Here is a 23584-nt window from a genome sequence, read left to right on the forward strand (position 1 = left end):
GGAAAATGCATCATTTTTTTGTGTATTTAATTTTTCGTTGTTGTTTATGATGACAGACGTTAATTTTGGTAATATCTTGCAGCATAATCAGCAATCAGAAATTGTAACAGTTGCAATTTTTCATGATCGTTATATGTAACGTGGCGGTTATATTATTCTTCGAAGAGATAGAAAAATGAATGTGTGTTATGCAAGATGTATATGAAATAGTTAAAATCAAATTATTAACGTGATTTATCGGCTAATTTAAAAGTAGCTAAATGGCCAATTTGCCAAGTTAAGTGATCTATTTTTTGCTTGCTCGTAGATAGTACAGCGCGATGGTTTGATCGTCGGAATTAATTTACATGATAACGAGCGGTGTGGCTAAGAAACTCGTGCACAGACCGAAAATGTTGAAACCTATCGTAGCGCTATTAGACGTTTAAGTAATTTAACCCTTTTAGATAATCTTGTTACATTACGCTAGAATTATTTTGACAGTATTAAGATCGTAACAATTTAATTTTTTTTTAAATAGATAATAGAATATGTATTTATTAATGTCTTTGTAAGACAAATTAATTTAGATTAAAAAGATATATGTATTTATTGGTTGATAAAGTTTTTTTTTTTTTGTAAAACTTGTATACGTAAAATTCATTATTATTATTCAGTCAATTCGTAGAAAATTGAATTCCTTTTATAAAATTATTAAAAAACAAATATTATTTTAGTGCATAAAATGTAAATTATTATTTACAAGAGCAATACCATTAGCACTAATAGCCGAAACATATAATTTATCCTTTTAAAGATTTTGCTTCGATTTCTTGATTTATACTTTTGTAAAAACATTCATTAAAAATCGCCCGAATCTATCCAGAGTCCAAAGACCATCAGTAAAATTATTAAAAGCGAGCATAAAATGCGCGCAGAGAATAAAGAAAATGCAAATAAAAAGCATAATAACTTGCTTCAAACGACTGCATTGTGCAAAACCTCGATATATAGTACATTCTTCGTTCCGCATGCGTTGCAAGGTAGGAGGGGGGATGGAAAAAGTTTCAAAAATAAAAAAAGCATTCATGTTACGCGTGCTCGTTATCGTCCAACCCTTTCTCGCTGTCTACATGCATGCACGATGGTCAGTAAAAAAGCTGCGCGTACTCGATATTTTGCAGAATATGCATGCATAGTTGCTTGATAATAGTAAATGTTTTCTTGCGACTATTGAAATTTTGAGATTAGTAATTTATTTGCAATCAATATTGCATTCTAACTTTATGTAATACAATCAGCGATAATAATGCAAGGTACAGGGGCAATTTTGATTTGTATGATTCATGAAATTCGATAGATTTAATGAAATTTTGGTTTAATCTTTATAAGAATTGTTACACAATGTATGTAAAATATTTCATAAATATTCTTTTATGAAAATATAAAAATTTAATATGAAACTGCGTAATTACATCGTTATTAAATTGGATAAAAAATTAACATGAGTCATATCTGATTTTTTTAAAAGTATTATTAGTACAGACAAAACAACACATCGGTTGTTAATTTTTTGTCTGTTGCTTATTTCTGTTGCTTTTTTAATTTATAATAAATTAATTTGTTATTGAAAAGTATTAAATATTGTAGTAATGGGTACATGAAGCACACTAATTTCTAATGCTCAGTTGTGTACAAATCAATATCAATGGGAATATAAGAAATAATTTAGTGGTAGACATTTTCTCCTGCTTCACATTACTTATATTACTTTTGTGTTTTTTATTCTTTTTATTGAAATATATAATATAAACTTTTTAAATGTAATATAAGACATAGAAGTTTAATTTACAAAAATAAAATAGAGATTATAACGTAAAATATGTACAACATAATTTAGAAAGTTTAATTTGATTTTTATATAATATTTTTGATATGTATGTAATATTTTGACACATATATAAGTTTATATATTTACTTATTACTAAGAATCATAAAAGAAAGTTGAAGCTCGACTTTTTTTAGGACAAGTTTTGTTATCTGTACATTTTTATCCAGACAAATGAGGTGGAAGTCGATTTTGCTGACTGAGTCTTATCGATTGATAAGTGACAAAGGAAGACAATAATGGTTTGTCTTTATCATCACCGAACAATGAAAGGAAAGCATCAATGTTTGAAGTTAAGGTGACAGTACAGAAAAATGATTGGAAATGTGATCATTGGCGTAAAGCGAGTATAGGGAAAATCGAGGGAAAGCAGCGACTATAAACGAATGCGTAACATCATGCATTATGTCGGATTTTTTACAATACATCCCACTCATGTAAAATATTAATTATTTTCACGCTTCTATCTTTTTCAACGTTAAATCAATTACGAATCGCGGAATAGCCGCTTCCGTTTATCTGATAGGTGATGAGCCCGAAATTGTAGAAATTGGTTCGTCGATATCTAAGACGTCTCGGTTCGAACCGAGGATGGTACTCAGCTTCAGCAATGGCGTCAAAGTGGATTTCATGGTGAGGTCGACGGAGGATGGACGGCGCTCGAGACAGAAGAGGATAGGTGCTGCTAGCAATGAAGAGCCGAACTCCGTCGAGCGTCATTACCTGCCATCACTTCATTGATTCAAGATGAAGTTTTAGCATAGTTGTTGAGCTCAAGTAGCCCGACCTAGGTTACTACGTTGCCGTCTTCCTGTCAGAATTCATAGCTGAAATGAGCTGTATCATATATACACCGTAGCATTAATGAACACATATACGAAAAGCAATAAATTTGTATAAGAGAATTGTAATCTTAATAGAGCACACATTCCTACAGCAATTGACAAGTCAATTAATATAATTTCTTGTAGAAACAAGACAGAAACTATTTGACTAATTTTAATTAGTAAATAATGGATTTTATATTAAAGGTTTTTAACATCTTTCTTTATAATTATGTTTGCGCGTACAATTTTACTTAATAGTGTAATTAGAACATTCTTGCAGGAAGATGAATAGATTTTGAAATGAGAAAAATTTTTTCACCAATCTTGGACTTTAATAGCACGTACAATTTCGAGTAATGGAAACATTTAAATTGGAATTAAACCTAAAATGGACAGGCACCGTTATATTTCTAAATTGCATTTGTTATTTGCCATTAAGTTTCTACGTATCGTCGACATCTGCGTTATTAAGCAAAGTATTAAGTTTTTATAGCGCAATAAGAGCTGCTATTACATCTGGCGAAGAAATTAGAAGTGAAACGTAGCTTTAGTAAGGAGCAGTATTAATTAAGTACAGAGATTGTTTTAACTTACTCATCCGTGAACCTATTGTCAGCCTCTTTTTTACATTTTATAATACGTGCTTATTCACTTTAAATTATAGACCTGAATTGCCAATTGTTGTTAACGAGTCGGATATGTGTTATAATACAGGCGTTTATTGCAGCTCAAAGAGAGATTAATTCCAGGAACTTTCGCAAAATTTGTAACTTGCGCTGCTGTCTTTTGCGGATAATAGATAGTATCTAATTTATTGTTTTATTATTATGCTAATAACTTCCAATTGGCGATATGTGCTTTGTATAATTGCGTTATTATTATGTGGAAAAGAGGATAATAGAATTTCCTAGCGGCGCGCACTCATGCAGTTACATCAAAATTCGAAACGATTGCTCGGCCAATAGGAACATTTTGATGTTATATTCATGGGTTATAGAGTACAATAGAGTAAGTAGCATCATTGACGGTTACCTAGTCCCATTTCTATTATTCGTATCGACATAAATAACATAGGCACTCCTAGGATCAGGTTAAAATAATATATTCTGCACAATAGCTAAATCACAATATATTTCACATTTAAACGTATGTATACATTGTGTAATAATCTGTTTAATTCTCCCAAATCAAACCTGCGTTGCAATTAAATAATGATTTGGATTGCATTGTGTACTTGAGTGAAAAAAAAAAAAGAGAAAGCAACAACGTAAACCGTGTACTAGACAGCGCTATAAATAAAGAGTTCGCAAACAAACCACTCAAATCGTTCATGTGCTATCGTCTGCTGACCACTTAATCGAACCTCTATATATATATATATATACACACGCACACAATATATATATATAGAAACATATATTTTCACATGTCTCACCGTTGCGGCAGCGCGGAAGTTTTCTCTCCGAAGAAACTTGCCCAATAAATAATTCCTTGTTAAGCCATCCCCGACTTGCCGCAATGGCGAGCAAAAGACATGAGGGGAAAAAGGACGATCATCTCGATGTGCGCGAGTAAAGAGACCGCCGTTACCGTGGTGGCATTGGCGAAGGGGGTGTAGCGCGACGAGAGGGGAGGCGGTACGAGCAACAACGAGGTAGACGATAATAAATAGAACGATGGATTCAGCTCGCGATTCGGCGAGTTTCCGCGGCACTTTTATATAAATAACACAGACGAGGAGACGGTGTAGCAGCGGCTCGTAAAACTGAATTATGTCCCACCTACTCTAGCGGTAGCTCTGTCACGCCGCTCTCGCCCCAATCCACCACGCCGCGCCGCGCGGTTTTCCAGCGCGATTCACCACCGTCGTCGGCACCGTACGCCACGTGTGCACGCGATCGTACGTGGTTTCGTGCACGGTGCGTTTGTGTGAACGAGGGGAAAAACGTACGGAGGTACATTCGGAGTACAATCGTGATTGACCGGCCGGGAACAACTTTATCCATGCGGCGAATTTCTCCTCAGGGTGATTTTTAAATCCCTTTCGACGCAGGCGCGTGCCGTGATCATCTATATAGTGCCAATTGGAATTTATCGATTTCACCTTTGCCTGCTAAGCTTTGTTAGCGGACGATCGTGTTTCGCGCGGCGCGGCGCGACGCAATAAAGCGAGGCGAATACGGTTTGGGGGGATATTTCAGATAAAAAGCACTGACAAAAAAATATACGGCATAATTTGGCTTATTACCGCAACTTGTTACTTGAAATATAATTTTAGTGATCTAGTTTCTTATATTAATTTTTTTGCTATTTTTTTATTGTACATTAATGAAGATGAAAAATGCAGTTTAAAAAAAAAAGTTATATCGCTAACCAACAAAAAGAGAAGAAAGGCATCAATTAAGTGAACTAAAAATAGAAAAAAAACAGAACGGATGAGCTGCTTGATTGCAAAGCACAAAAAATGAGTTACTTACTATAAAACGACGACCTCAACATTTTCTAAAATACGAAAAAGTGGCAGCATCGTCAGAACGAAGTATACATGGACAAAGAAGAAAAAAGTAAATATAACATCCTATGTAATGTGGAGAAGTATATTGTACTTCTAATTGGAAGTCACTATATATACGAATGTACGTCAAAGAATGTACGTTTGTTTTTTCACAGTTAGTTAATTTACTGGAGTATTTTGTCTGAAACGATGTCACAATATTGCGGAAAATAATTGTAACTAGCATTCTAGCACATTAAATTGTAATACAATTATTATACGATTTAGTACAGGAAATTATATTTATTTGTTCTACTTTTCTTGTAAGATTTTTAGTAATTTATTGTTGAAGTAAATTATGTCATTTCAATTAAATCTTTCAGTAATGCCGGATTACGTGCATTTCCGGATAGGTCACAAAAGAGTAGTCGGAATATAGGTAGAGGAAAAAGCAACTGCCGATGCGCTCGTGTGTTGGATAAGGAATAAATTCTTTGTAGATGCTAGTTGTCGTAAAAGTGCAGTGCGTTGTAGGTGAATATTCCGTTACGCTATTTCCCTCCTCGGCGCAGTTTCGCCTGCATAGTAAAATTCACTTACCAAAATGTCCGAGAGCTTGCATGAGAAAAATTTTGCGAGGCAGCCGATGAATAATGGATTCTCTATTTTGGCGATAAGGTTTAACGTCTGACGAGGCTTTCAAAAATAGTACGCTTCGCTGATTTCTCTTTGTTTATTCTTCGTATCGATGTATCGTGCCATGAAAAAATGTTTCTACGGCTATGCATGAAAAAGAGCTTTTTAGAACATTATTGTGACATTTTTTCCTCTCATAAGTAGTGTGCAAATCCTTTGTTAGAATGGCGTTCTAAAGTTTTATTCACGTAATAAAATTTTGGTTTTATTACACCGATGCCAGAAGTGTAATAAACATTATCATGATTGAATAACTAAAAAAAAGAAGAAAAAAATTCTCTCTCTTTCTTTCTCTCTTTCTTGATAAATAAATTACATTAAATGTTTTTAATTATTAGAATAACTATACTTGTTAACGTATAAAGAGAATAATACAATCATTGATAACGCATAATTCATAGAGAGGGCTCAGATATAAAATTTTCTGTTGTTGTTAAATTTAAGTAATTTTAAAGTTCAAATTGCAATAATATGGAAAAATAAAAATCAATCTCTTTAATATGATTTAACTAATGTTTTTTCGCAAAGATTATAGACAGTCGCGATATGTACTTGCAGCATTAATACCGAATGACACGTATGTACGTTTCGGTATTATCGTCTTAACAAACGATCGTTTTAATTCGACATAGCAATGTGTGAAATTCTCAGGAATTATCTCGATCCCTCGCTGCGCAGCGACAAGCGGCAAGCGGAATCGTTTCCGTGTGCATGCTCATCAGTCTACCGAGGACAACGTGTTGAGGCATATAGGAAAGCGAGGAAACTTCGCTACAGCGAATTTCCATTTAGAGAGATTTTGCGATACCCGCAGAGCCGGTGTAAGTCTTCGCGGATTGGCGCGAGATAAGGACAACTTCTAGCACTTTCTTCTGCTGTAAATTGGAAATAAGTAGGTACAGATTGTGTGATAATCCGACTCCATACCCGACTCAAAGGACCCTTTGCCCTTTTGTAAGCGAGACGATGCTTCGCAGAGACACAATGCCTATTAGCTTCTACCTATTAATTCTAGAACTATTGCATTGTTTTCTGTAATTACACGATTGTAACGCATAAAAGTGTGGATTTGAAAGAGAGAATTATCGCGGGGCTAATAACTTTGACTTGAGCGTATTTTAGGAAAGAAATTTATATTCATCTATATTGAAAAAAAGCAAAAGGAAATTGTGCTAAGAGTACGTCATCGGGTCAGAAAACTCGTGCTATGCATATTAAGATTAATAAAGTATCAGAGAGATATGCATGTATAATATGCATGTGTAATTGGATTACGATAATACATTATGAATCAATTTTACTTCTGAATCACTTAGCATAAATGTGTTTTAATCATCGGTCAGATAACTACACTTCATGGAAATGTATTGTATTATACAAATCTGTGGAAAATTTATTTATATAAAATTACGCTATCTTATGAATCTAAATGTGAGATTTTACATTTAATGTGCAGTATGTATAACGAAAGATGCAGATATAGATAAGAGAGTTAAAGACTGAATAATCGAACTTTTAACGCCAACTTGTTATTTCAGTCGATTAAAAGAGATAGAACAGAATTAAGCACTAAATTAAACCATCATTACCCTTTGTATAACGTCTTAATATTTGACTGGAAATTAAAAAGTGGAAAGTGCTTCCGCGATTTCCACATTGTAACAAGAGAGTACCGCATATTAATAACCGATACTCGAAAATTGCGGTTTCAATCGTGGTGCATGTCTTTCGACGAAGGGTTTCAGCGCGGGCCAAGGGTGAATTGCAAAGGGCGGTCCAAGGCCATTTATTATCCCCATTATCGTGCTTCTGACCTCACTGTCTGCTCCCTCAGGACTTGAACACACGTATAACATACAATCCCCTTTCACTCTCGACAATGCTGCCCTTGTCTCGGTGTCGAAATATCGTTGACGGCATCGATAGCCTCGGAAGCACGTTTGATCGTGTTTTGCCAAACATTTGTCCACCGTTCACGACAATTTGTTAACAAGATAATAATCTAGCTAAAATGCTTAACATTTATAATAATTAGCGTCAGAAAAGAGTAATACATATTTGCTCAACGTATAGCTCGGGGACAACGTTTTTTCAATTAAAAGCTAAATTTTAAGAAAACAATCGTCTAAGGTATTGAGACAAACATTTTTGAAAATATTAATTATTATGTATTAAATCTAAACTTATTGTAGAATAACTTGTTGTAACACACACAGTTCAGTGAAAGTTGCTCCGTTGCATTGAAAATGTAGACGTTTGATCTCGAGATATAAGAATCCGCGGGGAGAAACGGCAATGATTTCATTTTCCTTTTCTATCCCGTTTTACTAAAATCATTGATTTTAGCTGTTTCTCTCAGTATGCATTGCTAAGGAAAGTGGTGCAGAAGAAGGAAAAAACTGGTATAGGAGATATTCTCGTTTCTATCTCATTATCGATAATAGCAAACAAGAAGGAAGGGGTTGCGTATTTAGACTTATGCGAAGAACGAGAGAGAGAGAGAGAGAGGGAAGGGGAAGGAGAAGGAGGGAAGGAATAGATAGATAAATCGAGAGATTTCAAAGAGTGTGCGGAATAAGGCGAGAGAATCGATCCACTGTGATTGGATCGGCTGGATGGCGCCTCGTGAAAACGTTCAGACAGAAATTATTCACGACATAGTAAAGTCAGTATTATATAATAATTTCGATAGTGAATACCGCGTGAATCCTGATAATATGGAAAGTTTATAACACGACGTAAAAGCTCGATTTCGTTCCTTTTTTATTTCTGTTTTACTGCTGCTGTCGGCTGACGTTCCTTTTTAACTTTATAACATGACCATATTTCTAACATGTAAATCTTACTGTCTTCAATTTTATTTTTTTACAATGTTCCAGTCGATCTACTTGTAAATAATCTTTTTCATAGTTATGATCTATCGTATATTTTAAGCTTACGATATACACCTGTGGCTTACCGATTTCTATCTTGATAGTTTGGTACGGTATTTATTATAAAATTAGTGTGTCTAATGTTGTATTTAAATAACTTAAAACTATTTCGAGAAAGATAAAATAAATAATAATTTGCAAACACGTAATAAACTTAAATAAGATAAAGGTAATGTAATTTATACTTATCTAGACAAGAAATAAAGTTATACGTTTTATTTAAATGCTTTTAAGATACTATTGCTGTTGAACAAAACAATTTACTTGAACTTCAATTTAAGTATTTATATATTTGACTGAAATACACAAATAGTTGAATGGAAGAAATTTAATCAAGTTAAAAAATTTAGTCAAATTAACTTTTTTTTTCTCAGTGTAGATAAGCGAATTGAAGCCACTTCTTTATCTAGATAATTTTATATAAATAACGATAAACATTGAGTATGTTTGTATGGGATTTAAATTTGTCTACTGCAAGCGAAACTATTTATTTATTTATGTATTTTTTTACTCTAATGAAATCGCATGAGTGGTATGAGACAAGTTACATTACTGCACAACTCAAGCTAATAAACTGCCGTGAGAAACCATGTAGAAAACGGACAAGAGTATCTTACACTACTGACGTCCGGCGGGTTGTTTCATAGTTGCTCGTTATTATTTTTACGGTTCTTATTTCTTCCCCTTGCTTTCGTCCTGCTGGCTCGCTTGGTTTTCACCTGCAACCCTGTCATGTACGCACTAGAGCAATTTATTCCCTCGTAAAATAACTACGCACGGGCATCGGCCTGGGTGCAGTACCGTGTGCAATTATGTAAAAACTATGCTAATAGAAATTGCATGGAAAAATCCATTTATAATGCCCGGTAAGGAGAGAGGGAGAGAGGGGGAGGGGGATGAGATGGAATGGATGCGCGCGGTCATGGTTTCGATGAGAGTGGAAGGATAGGCAGAAGGAATTTTATTACGAGAAGTAGGATATGGTCATAATAAAAAAAAAAAAAAAAAACTGCAAATTATGCAAATGTAAAAATATATGCTAAACGAGCTGCATACCATCTAAACCGACTAAAATCAATATATGCTGTTCAGTCTGCATCTTTTATTTTTCTTTCTTTTTTGCCATTGCATTTGTCTGCTCATTCGATTTTTAAGAACGATTATTATGAAACCACATGATATTACGAGGTTTATATAACGAAGGAGTTAGTATGCAATAGTATACCGATACTTTTATCTTTTTGCTTGATTACTAACGTTGTTAACGTTGTTCTTAATTTGTTTCCAGTTGTTAGAAATTGTCGCGAATAATTTGCTCGTGAATTTCGCGCTTGAGTAATTTTATTAGTCTAAAAGTTACGTTACTTTTTATCATGTTATTGCATCTGTACAATTAGAAAAAAGTTTGATTTTACAAATTTTTTGATAAATACATTATCTATGAATCAATATTTTAATTTGTCGCAAGAACGAGAGTAATTGGCTTTATATTTACTACATAAATTGATTGCATTTACTTGCATATATTATATGGAAAAGAACTTGAGGGATTAAATAAATTTACGGTTAGCTCTTATTTAGAAGTATAATTGATTTATACGCGACTCTCTCTCTCTCTCTCTCCTCATGAGACGGAATTCTTGTACTGCACAAATTATTTTATTCCAGTATAATTTATTACACGATATGTAGATTTTATGCACAAAGAAAGAGCATTATAAAAATCAGCTTGCGTACTTATGTATTGGGCCATTTACGCCTTAAATCTTCTCTACATATTCATGTTCATAGCCATTCATTACACCTAAGTGTAAACGTCGCTGCGTGCAAACGTTCGTCTGGTAGCCGCATATTTTCTCGCATCATTTTCTATTCTAGAGAAGTTTTGTGAAATTTTGTTAAAATAGATTTAAATCGGAAGACTGAATGCGTAGAGATCTGTCTTTAGATCGTTATAAATGTACATTGTTGATATCGTTTTACCTAATGATGTATACACTGAAATATTTGAAATAATATTAGTTTTGCTATTGTGGAGTTTTGAAATTAAAAACTTTGGTCTTAGATTTAGCAACTCCAAAAAGCTCCATGCATTTTACAAAAATTAAAAACAATTTTGAATTATTGGACTACCATATTAGATTGACCATTTTAAATTTTAAAATATTTTTGATTCGTAATCAGCGACCTGAAAAATCCCTGAGTATATAAAGTTTAAAAAATCGATCTGATACAAAAATTTGTGATACAAAGGTTTAATTTATTCCGTGAGACTTTTAATTAGAAGTTTTTGTAAGATTGATCCAATAAAGTGATCTTGTTAACTGGTTAACGCTGCAGTAATTTCCTAGGAACAAAGTTTCAATCGTGAAGTATGATGGACCATAGTGAGTGCAGTATTAATCTCGATCGTCAATAGCTGTTAGAGAAGAAAAGAAATGAACATTATAGAACGGTAGTTATCATTCCAGAGAATCAGTGCAACTAGTTTTAGCTTAACCAAACGGTTAATGAAGGAGGTTACCCTCAGCAAAGGTTAATAGTGCAATGGAGTATACGTTCGCGTTGGTCATTTCAAAGGTCCGTCTGTCCTTTATGGTTTCAAATTTCTAAAGCTGCACGTAATCTCCAACAAAGACCTATTGCATTATGATATTTATACAGAGTTATATTACAAATAAAATATGGTTCCAAATATAGATAATGTACGTGCGTTTGTTAATACATTAAAACATTTAAAGTATTTTTGGAAAGAAATTTAGATTATCGAAAATATTAAATCTTTAAATAATTCAACAAAAGAAATATCGTTAAACTCTGGCCACGTAATGAGACAATCTTAGATTAATAAATTGAATTGTAATTTGAATTTGTTGAATATACGGAGGCATGTTCAAATATAAAAATTTGTGTTACGGAGGCATATTCAAATATAATAATTTTATATTATTATACAAAAAAGATTATTGAGTGATTGTTAAGTTCTATTAAATTATTACCGGTTAATGTATATTATATGAATTATGTATAATATATAGCGATAAGCAACGCCTTCCTCTTGTAACAGCTATCGCTAATTACTCGGAATATCAAGCGTATCGAGAGCTTGATTGAGTAGCTCGTCAAGCATTGAGTATTCGAGTCTTGTCGGTACGATGCATCTGTCACGTTCATTGGTCGGTACGTGTATAACAATCTACGTACATGGCCTCTACATCCGTGTCCCCATTGTTGCTGGTCGCACGAAAATGTTGTCAGTAACCATTTTTCACAACCACGCAGTCAGAAAATTGCTGCATTTCGTAGTTTTTGCGTTATATTTTTTTTATCTATGGTCATTAAACTCAAAATAGCCAACAATTGCGTTTATTCTCACTATAAATTAAAACATTAATTAAAATATAATGCAAGCATTAAAAAAGAGCCATGGACTCTTATTTTGCTTACAGTTACATTATAATGCAAAGGCAATAATAAAATTTAAATGAAATTATTAAAATATATAAAATATAAAATTTTTATTATATAAATAAATAAATATAATATTTTTATATCGAGATAAAAAAGATTAATCAATACAATTAATATAAAAATATTGTTATTTACTTTTTATAATTGAATAACATTTTTTCTTATACGAGTGTCGTTCATTGATTGAAATAATCTTTGAATTTTTGTTTAATTCTTTATTACTTTTATGTCAGAGAGAGAGAGAGAGAGAGAGAGAGAGAGAGAGAGAGAGAGAGGGGGGGGAGCAGGCGGAGCTCAATTTGAAATTGTCAATCTATCCAATTTTAAAAACGCATCACCCAGCTTTCTCGTCAGTCATCCCTCTCATCGTTTCTCATTCCGCGGGATCATGGGATTCAGGGAAACGAGCTTTTAACGCATGTCGTCAATCTATGAGGCGCGACAAATTCGGCTTTCCGTGGTTTGGTGAATGTACTGACTCAAATGTCGATAGAAAGTCGGCCAATGGACAATTTTTTTGTGCGCAAGGAGTATTTCGTAGTTATTCCCGACGATGATTAGATAGGGAGTAAGGTAATGGCGGGAGATTCAATCTGCATTCGTAATGATGAACGAGGAGAGGGTGACACAGTGTCTGACCTCGGTCTACAAGGACATTGGCTATCTATTAACCCTCGGGGCCATACGTCCCCTCTCACAGTCATGGGAACCATCCCCTGCTACTACTGTCCCTTTAAACGGTCGTTAACTAAAGCTATTTTCTATTATCCTTCGATTTGATACAAAGTACGAAGCTGGCTACAGGAATGCAAATTATTCAAAAACAGACAGTATTTCTTAAAACCAATTATTATTGTAATTACTATTAAAAAAATATATTTATATTGTGTATTTCATTACATCATCGAAACACCTAGTATGCCATTCTTATTTAATATATTGTCGGAATATAATATATGCATATTCGTAGCAATCGATTATTCTCACAAGGTAATTTAATGTCAAGTGACGTTTAATATTTGCAAACCAATATTTCGTGTGGTAGGGCAAAGGTGGAATTTATAAAATTTTTATCGTTGATTTCGCGAGAAGAGCCATCGCGAGATTCCACCGCTAATCTCCAGCATTAACTTGGTGTCCAATTGGAAACCGCCATAATCCAGTCCGCATCACCGAATTTAATTCCCTTAACGAGGTCTTGCCAGTTGAGCGTTTCGATGCTTTGGCTGGAAAGCTATATCAATTAATTATTATTCTTGTGGTTAAACTGGATTTCCACGGGCGAGCCGCTTATAGCATGCTTTCTCTTTCTCTATTCTCTTCTATCATCTCTTACATTACGTTCCGAAAAGAAAACTCAATTGGTTACGTGTGAATTGTGTTTACATTTTTTTGGTAATGGAAACCCTTAACATGAAGTTCTTGTTACGTGTAAACTTAACGTATTGTTTTAAATATATTTATATATGTGTGTAATTTTTAAACTGATATATATGTTCCTTTATTGAATGTACGTCACACTAGTTCTCATTTCACTAATTATGCCGTAACAAGCGAAAATAAAGTATGCGTACACCAGCAAAGATACAGCAAAATTAATCAATAGGGAAAAACAATTAATTAGAGATTGTTGATTACTTGTTTGTAATTTTATCAACTATTAGCTTATTTATAATTAATGCTAATTGGAAAGCTTGTGCGTTTTTCCGAACGTCACAATAATTGAATCAACATCGCGAATTAACAAGTAAAAATAGGTTATGTGATTTTCAGTTTTGCATGTACAAGCAACATGTGCATTACCTGTGGTTTATCGGTACATTTTTCGTATTTTTCTTTTTAAAATATTTTGTAAAATGCTTTATTAATGAACGTGGATTATGGCAAATCAATTTGAGTTGGAGATAAAATTTTTTTATCCAGATATTTTACTAAAGTTGTTTGAATATTTTTGCTATAACCAACTGAAATTTTATTACACACACATACACATTTTTTATATGTGATATTAAAAGAGATTATATCATGTTTTTAATATTTTATTGGTAGAAGGAAGTTATCAAAACTGGTATTCTTTGTGAGATTACATTTCTTAAATATAAACTGATAGTAAAACTTTGAAAACATAAATACAAATTAAAAAATTGTTTTTTATTAGATGGTACAACAGTTTTTATAATACTGTACTGTTTCGTATTTTGAAAAAATTAATGTTTCGTAATTAAAAATGAACGTCTGAGAAATTTGAACTCAAAACTGACATACTAGGCAAAAATCTAAACAGAATCTTGAACCATCATCTAGAAATACTATAGTTAACGATTTCACAGTTATTTTGATAATTATTATTATTAAATAATATTAACTAATTATTTTTATTTTGTTTTTCCTTTCTTGATTATAAGTAACTGATATTCTTATTTTTTCTCAATTTATCTTAACTAGGTATATTATAAAGAATTTACACTTATCGAAATACAAGTGTAATTACATTAAATTACAGTTTTATGAACGGTTCGCAAGATTAATATATGCTCATTAATTTTATTAATTCTTAGTTTTGTTAATTTTTTACACTATATTAATTATAGTTTAACCGAAACATGTATTCTTTACAAAAGCTCTTTCGTCGTATTTTCATATAGACTTCTCGTATAGATTGCTATCGCGTCAGATTTCTTTAGCAAGTGCTCTCAGGAAAAGCGATGTTCAAGATGAAACGATAATAATCGAACGCGTTTTACAAGAGCTCCAATGCCTTTGGACGTAAAGACGTTATTAAATTGCGGAGAAGCATCCTATCACCTATTTATCAACAATTAAATGGAACATTTTTCACGCGGGCGTATTCTCGCCTCGCCGAAGCTGGATCAGCTGGGATACCACTTGCCTGGCGCCAGCATCGCTCGGGGTAAATATTTGACGAGTAACTCTAGTATCACGGTTATACCGGTCCTGATGAGCAAAGCGCATTGCCGCCGGCCTCGGCCTCGTTCCGCCTCAAATGCACGTTCATGTGTTACTTTGTAAAATTAAAGGACTTTAGATGACCGATTTTAGATGACCAAGGAAAAAAAGGATAATGAAAATAGTAGATCTACATTATGGGTTTTAAATTGATCCAATGTACTTTATCGATTTTTCGACTCTTTCTTTTCTAAGCAAAAAAGAATGAAATAGGATCAACTTGATTTTACTTTATATGTTGGTCATAAAATTATTTATTCAATTTTCTCTTCATCACTTTATTGCATGTCATTAAAATTTAGCGAGAAATATAACCTGTTGAAGAATTGCAACGACGTAATTGAAAAATAATTTGGACGTAGCGTTTTTGCGAAAAAAAAAAACCGTGATATTCTTGACAGCAAGATATCACTAATTGGAGTTTTGCACGTCAGAATTTGTCTACCGCAGCAGAATATTTTAGCGAGTTTGAAAGTGTTGAGTGAAGTTGTCGTGAAGACCGCCGGACGCGAGGAAAAAGATGGTATACTCTCGTGGGCGGGGATAGGTATCCGGGCATTAAACATTCACAAAGTGTATTTCAATTTGTTCCGTGAAAGCGCGGGAAGACTTTGAAGTGTTACAGGGGCACGTTGCGTACTTAACTAGAATATGTTGCAATGTACTGATTGGAGGGATCAAAGCCTGTACAAACGGTCGGTATTTAATCATCCGACCGCGGAAGAACGTATTCATCAACGGCTGAAGCTTCCGCTTCACGCTTATTTGCTGCGTTTTACCCGCGTATGTTCCCCGCAAATCCTAAACTCCCCCCCGGCTTTCAGCTCCAAATTTACATTTAAACATCTATTCTGCCCCCCCCCCCTTTCGCCATTTTCTAGCTGTCAATCGCATCGGGCACGTCACCCCGCGGGATTAACTAAAAATTCACAGTGAAGGATCGACCGATATTCCGTCCCGTTCGCTTTCGGCGTAAGCTTCTTTGTTCTCGCTTTTGGTTGCTCGCTATCACGATCAACCGGAAGGGTATCGACAATGAATTTTACGCACGAGGAAATCGCTCGTCCAAGCCGGCAGATTCGGTACTTGTGCACGGATGGAAATGAATTCGATTCGAGCGGGCCATCTTCCTTTTTTTGCTCTCACCTTTCGTCCCTCTACTCGCGACTTCCCTTCCCTCCCGGCTCCCCCCCTTTTTTTTTTACGAGGCGTAAAATACCGTCCGTTGGCGCTAGTCGTAAATTGGTTACCGACCAATTGCCTGCTTGGTAGCATGCTTGGAGAATCGAAGCTTTTCGATGCTGTCTGTGGATTTCAGGCGGACACGTAAACGTTATCTCATTGTCGCTCCGCTTTATCGATCCGACGGCAGTCTCCTTTTATTGCCGTGCGAAAAAGTAAAAGCCCGTATCTTAAACGGATCACACGATATTGTAACCGAATGGCCACGAAGTGGATTTAGAGAGTGTTCAGAATTTGAGGAGTTTATAGTTAGAGTCACTTTACCGATATCGCAGGTGCTCTATGTAAATAACACAAGTTATACCGTTATTAGCTACACACACAGAACTGATCATTTTGTGTAACGCACAGCTATGTTTACAGAGTTATATTTTTTTATGACCACGGGCACAGAATTTTATGTTTACCGATAATTTTCGAATAAATTTTTTTGATTTGTTTGACGTTTGACGGAAGAAAGGGTATAAAAAAAGTATTAAAAAAAAAAATGCGGACGAAACCGCGTTGAAAATTAAATAAACTTACACGGCGTTAAATTTTTTTACGGTCTTAATAGCGCCATCAGTCTGTCGTGCGCTGCTTCTCGTTCTTTCTATTATTTTTCAGGTCCGCGCCGGAGTCCGCGCGTCGCGCGAGAAAGAAGAAAAAAGCGAGAGCTTCGCACCCTTGATCAGGCATTATATTTCCACCGATTAATTATCTTGCAGCGATATGTCAAACTCTCCCCCGTCCGTTGCTCTTCGTGCATCTTCGGCGTCGGTCGCCCGCGATCGGTCAAGTTCGCTCCAGTCCGCACGCGCCGAAAGGGCGGTGGGGCTCGCGAGCTTTCGAGCGCAGAGCTTCTGCTCATTCGTCCTTTCGCGTTGCTCGCGGACACTTCGCGGGTTCACGGCACAGTGTGTGTACCTTTTGACGAACGCGTGTGTGCGTACCGCCGGCCGTGCACCATCTCCGGGGACGTGTGCGAGGCGCGATCGATCGGCGCGCCCTTACCGCGAGATCGGCGAGTGAGCCGTCGCGAACGATCGGCGTCGCGGAAGATCGCCGGCGAACTTTTTGGAACACCTGTCGAACGACGTTACGTTCCCTTCGCTCTTCGTCTCGTTGGGATCCGTGGAACTGAGTGCGATTTCGAGATCCGCCGGTTAGTTGGGTTATTTTGGTTGGAGTGGTTCTTATATAGCGAGAGAGATGAGAGATAGTGAAGAATCTGAAAGTGTTTTGAGATTTCGTGCGAATTTAGGGGCGAAAGCTCAGATGTTATGATAGCTATATTTTATGTCTCTAAATCATTTATAAGTTTAGCAATTCAATAAGGCCGAAGCTATTTGATCCTGCGGAGTTGATGCCTTGTTGTTAATTAATTATCGGGGATTAGAGGTCGTTGCTTCCAGGGCAATGTACGACAAATACTGTGCGCGATATAGATTGACAAGGAATTAGTCTTTTATAAGGACCTTCGTCGTATTCGACCGTTGATTTATTAATAAAAGATATGATTCTTTTAACGAAAGATTAAAATAATTGTTAATTCGTCGCGAAATACGTTTTTGTCATTTTAATTATCAAAATATTAAGTTCAATATTAAGTTTTAATATTTTATAAATTGCTTTACCGTGTTTCTGTAAATTATTCAGAATCAACATGGCAGATATTTGTATTAATGAAAATAGTTTATATATTTATATAACTGCAATAATTGTAACCATATTAATTTAAAGTAAAGAGTAGATTTCGCGTGTAGCATAGTGATCGCGTCATTGTACATACAGAATACATAAAAAATATTTTTACGTTGAATGTGCATTATAAAATAAAATATTTAATATTCATATCCATTAGAAGCTCTGACTTTTAGTAAAACACTCGAACAGTTGGGTTAAATTAAAAATTAAGAGAAAAAATTTTGTTTAATAAAACATTTTAATGAAAATGTTTTTCTTCCGACCGTTTAATTTAAAATTAGTTCGAAATATTTAATTTAAAATGAAATATTCTTTACCTTACCTACATTTCTTTTTATTTTCTAATCGAACAGGAAATTCAAAGAAAACTCCGAGAAATTTCATCATCTAGTATAGAAGTAATATTTTTCACGCAATTCATTATCGAACTAAAATCAAAATGTAATTTATATAAATATGCAGTTCAATACGTATTTTATTAAAAAGTTCATATTTATTATAAACATAACACAATACAAGTGAAATATTATTTGCTGTTACAATTTATCGATTTAGAGATTTTCTGTGCGATAACTTATCACTGTTACTTTTGTAATCATTTACAACTTTTAACTGTACAGATGTATAACATAAAACTAATTTTATCGCTGCGCAAGACAACGATCATACGCATCTCTAAGTGTTTTATGTTGCGTAAACGGGGCGTAACGTGTATCTACGAGTAACGATAAAATGCGTGTTTATTAAATCAAATTTCGCGGCATGAAAATGCGAAGGATCGTATGAACACGCGTCGGACATTGGTGAGGCGTTTTGCACGCACGATTTCATCTGTGTACGCGACGCGTGCGGGCTCGCGAGACTCGTGAGTAGAGTCTACACGGCAATTGAATTTCGCAATGGCTCGATAATTCGCAATTAAACCGTCTACCCGACATTGTTACACAGTGAATGGGCTCGCGTGTAAGCGCGAAAGAGACCGCGGCCGATAAACCAATAAAAAGAGCTTGCGTTTATAGGTAGCTGTAAGCTCAGCGATTGTAATGGTTGATTATATCGGATGGTAATAGAGGTAATCTGAATTCCTCGACTTGAACGTTACAACATGAACGGTGTCTTTTACGCAATACTTTGTCGGAATATCGCGGTTTGATTTAAGAATTTTTTTGGACGGGTTTAAATAAGATAAATTGATTTCACGTCTTGTTATCGATATAACTTATTTCGATGCGGGAAAGCGAATAAACATATTTGCAACGAGGTAGATTGCGCCAGCAGGTGATTGATTAATATTTTGCTTGTAGAATTTGGATTACATTCCTTTAACTTTAGATGTCGAGGTAACGTTAATATAACATCAACTTTAAATATGAATCTCTCACGTCAAAATGTATAATATGTGTGTGTTTATTTTAGAGGCTTTATTTTAGAGATTCTCCACACACATCTTAAAGAAATGTTAAAAAATATATGTAAATATTTATAAGATTTCAAGACGCGTTCTTATGTGCTATTAATGACAGATATTGTGAGGATAAACGTTATACGATGTAAGATGTCATGACGAAATTGTGGTGATATGTGGAAATGAACGTGATAAGTTTCGTCAACAAGACAGCGTGTCAGTGACATCGTGTTAGTGTAAAGTGCGTAGAGCAGCTAATTTGCATCCAGTTTCGTTTCTAGAATTGTTAATTGACGAAAACACGTCATACCTTTTCAGACCTCAAGATAGTTTCGCGAGACGGTGCTGCTAATGAAACTACCAAGTGCATTCGTAATTCCTTCGTAACTCGATTTGCGGACTTCAACGAATGGTGAGTTGCATGATTTATTTATATGTCTAACGTAAAAATTGATCTTACGTTCTTTATTTATCATTTATTATACAATAACTCGCGATCGTTTGAAGGCAACGTATTATAAAATATTACTTTGATAATTTGCGACGGGACGAATTCTTCGGAAGCCTATACGTCATATCGTGAAATGTCAACTACCCCAATTTTTATATGAAAAAAGAAAACAACTTTCTCGTATATCAACAAGCGTACATAAATGTCGCATTATATTTTCGATATAATCATATTACGAAGAAATAATTTACGATCTTGTTTGTAAAGGAAACATTTTCTATGCGTAAGAAACGTAACATACTTGTTATGCTAAAACGCACAAAAAATTTTCACGGAAAATAACATTTAAGTTATATCTATAATTGTGTTAGCTTGATTTATTTTGCTCGTTAAATAATTTATTGGCATGTTTCTCTGAAAAATATCAAAGAGAATATATAAAATTTATTAATACATCTCTTTATAATATTACAGTATAATAAATAAAATAAAATATTTTATTTTTTATACTGAATACAGTTTTGAATAATTTACAAAAAAATAATATGTAGTTCTGTTTATAAAAAATATAATCTTGCGAAGGCAATTTTGATTCAGTTTACCTATACGAGACAAAAATTCCGACTTTTATTCTTACGTCCGCGTCACGCAGACAGTTTTTATGGACGTACACTTTTACGTTTTGTTATTGAAATAGCAAGTATATATTAAAAATGAGAAAGATACAAAACTAGGAGAATGGTTTCGTGGAAAAAAGCTACAGTAAATAGGAAAAGCATCACACGAGCAGAAAAAGTTCAAGCTCGATGGTATTCGTCCCCAATCCCTCTTCCATTGATGTACGATGTGGCGAAACAGAATCTGAAAAAAGATCGACGGGCCGATACATCGATGTCAATTCGAAAAAAATGCGTCCGTTCGGTATCCAGCGAGGCATGGGAGAACTTCATTCCTGGCGTGTTTTCCCGAAGACCTATTAACTCTGCAGCTATTTTGTTTATCAGTCATACATCACCGTGTGCGAGGTCTTTTGTAAATTTTTTACGTGGATTTTGCGTTTCAATTTAGTATCGGTTGCCATTCAGCGAGAATAATATAGTTAATTAATAGGAAGCTTTCAATGCAATAAGAAACACAATAAGATTCAGAGTGATAGTCACGCGAGTTTAGTTGTCCTCCTACGAAATATGTAATAAAATAATTAAAAACTTAATTGTCGCGATTAAGAAAACCAAGAATGTACGAGAGAGCGGGTGCCATAATACAAGACGTGATTTAAGAAAAGGAAGAAGTTAACACGGGCTTGGTATGTGCCAAGGCTATTTCGAAAGAGTTACTGGCGACGCTAATATCAGTAATACTAACCCCACAACCGTCGCGATATTTCGACCCCAAAGCTGCTGCAACCGTACTGGAAGCCATCCAACGGATATACCTTACGGTATCCATTCCACTGCTTCCTGAAAATCGGGCGATGTTAAAGAGGCCTAGATTCCGAAGATTTACAACAGCGTTGTGCGAGCGGTCTAACAGCGCGAGAAAAATTTACAAAAATCCTCGAGGGATATTGATTGGAAAGAGTTGTGTATTTTTCAGGATTATTTAACATATTTGCATGGGATTTGTGTTAACGTTTATGTAAAATAATTCGTTTTATATTTAAATTGCCTTTATGCATTATACAAAGCAAGAAATTAATGTAGGGATGTCATATTTACTTTTGAAAACGTGTGCCGCGTTTATCGAAGTTGGGCGGGGTCGTGCCTCTTGGGATATCGATAACATTTAAATGCGAGTTATTGCTCGACGGTTTTATACGAATATATATATTATGTATACACACATATATATATAAAATACGAATACATATAATATATATATATATATATGTATATATAAAATACTACTACAAAGTACATAGCGTAATAGCTGTCCCGCGGCTTTCCGACGGGCAAGAGGACGAAGCCCCTTGATTTAATTTACAAGAGAGGGTACTGAAATTCTCCGGTGACACCGGGCCAATTTCCAGAAGGGTTTGCCGAGTGGACGACAAACATGCGCTTTTGAATTTCCACGCCGTTCCATACGACGGAGAATGGCGTCGCAAGCACGGCCACGAAGTGCCTTGCTCTTCAGATTTGAACTTTTTGGATATGGCGTAGCGCCTGTTTCTACCGTATCTCAACTCTAACCCCGTGATTATCGTGCGATATCCCTGCGATTCCAATATATGAAAGTTGTATTAGAATAATCTGATTTTTGAGCCGCTTATTTTAACGCGCCGTATTTATTTGACCTTCCATTTGATATTGCATCTTTTTAATAATTATTCGATAGCAACATTACTATGAATACTGATTATTATAGAAAAGAATGAAAAGTTTCAGCTCAAATTTATTACTCAAAGAGTAAATGATCGAATTACGACAGTGTTTCAAATACTGAAAATTTAATCTTAAATGTATTTTTGAATTTATAAATTTATACTATTACATATTATAATTACATTTAAGTTTACTGGAATTTGTAAGCATTTTATTTTTATAACATTTTATTAAAAGCGGAATTTAAATTTTCTAATTAAGAAGGAGCATTTAAGATCGGATTTGCAGTATTTTAGACACTTCAGTAATTGCACCATTTACCTTGCAACTTTATATCTAGATTGTGTAAGCAATTGAACAGTCTGTTCTTCACGCAGGATATAATAAGTTGAAACCGCAATGCAATACGCAAGTAATTGTTTTATGTATATAGCGCTGAAATTTTGTTCGTAAGTCTTAATTCACTGGGAAATGGAAATGCCATCTGAAATACGTTTGTATTTCAGTTGCACGTAGATAGTACATATATATATATATATATGTACATATGACTCGTGTGTGTGAACTTCATTTATTACCGCGCAGGGAATGTGAGACTCGCGAGATCGAATGTCAGTTCAGACGGCAGATATTTCGCGAACAATTAATGAAGTCCCATAAATATCAATCTAATGACATGCGCGCACGTGTGTGTGGCACGCATATTTCTCGCGTTTGGGGAGCCCGCGGAAAGTGAATCAGATTTCCGGAGAAATTCTCGGGTCACACACAAGGGTCGCTTCATCCCTCACGCACGCAACTATATCCGAGCAAAAATGCCCCGGTGGCATAAGAATAACTGGGGACGTGAAACGGAGACTTTTAATATAAAATACCAGACGCTTTGGGTTTTCGGATCCTAAACCCTAAAACGGGCTGATCTCGTATAGAGAGGAGAAAATATTGTTGCCGTTTGCCTTCCTTGTATCACCGAATCACCATCGCACGTGTGAATATTTTCGGTCGACGTGAGTCACGCTTATTTTGCGATTTTCGACGGATTTTTGTGTTGAAACTGCTGCCGAATGTGTGCGTGTGTTGCGTGCGAGAGAAATATTAAGTCGTTGAAAACACGAACGCGAACGAGCGGATGAACGTTTAGAAAAACAAAATGGGAGAAGCAGTATTTGAATTATCGCAGAAAAAAAAAATAGAACAACGTGCGCGCATCGTGTTCGTGCA

General features: G+C 34.9%; 1 protein-coding gene across 4 annotated transcripts in view; it reads left to right on the forward strand.

Moving 5' to 3' along the window:
- LOC105835030 overlaps window positions 1–23584 on the forward strand; it is a 249792-nt gene that overhangs the window by 49406 nt on the left and 176802 nt on the right. For all 4 annotated transcript variants that reach the window (XM_036284742.1, XM_036284741.1, XM_036284740.1 and 1 more), the window contains exon 2: window positions 19907–20000. In XM_036284742.1, the coding sequence (XP_036140635.1) occupies window positions 19907–20000 (94 nt within the window). The remainder of the gene's footprint in view (window positions 1–19906; window positions 20001–23584) is intronic.

This window comes from Monomorium pharaonis, chromosome 3 (genome assembly GCF_013373865.1).
Source record: "Monomorium pharaonis isolate MP-MQ-018 chromosome 3, ASM1337386v2, whole genome shotgun sequence".
In the NCBI taxonomy this organism is placed as follows: Eukaryota; Metazoa; Arthropoda; class Insecta; order Hymenoptera; family Formicidae; genus Monomorium; species Monomorium pharaonis.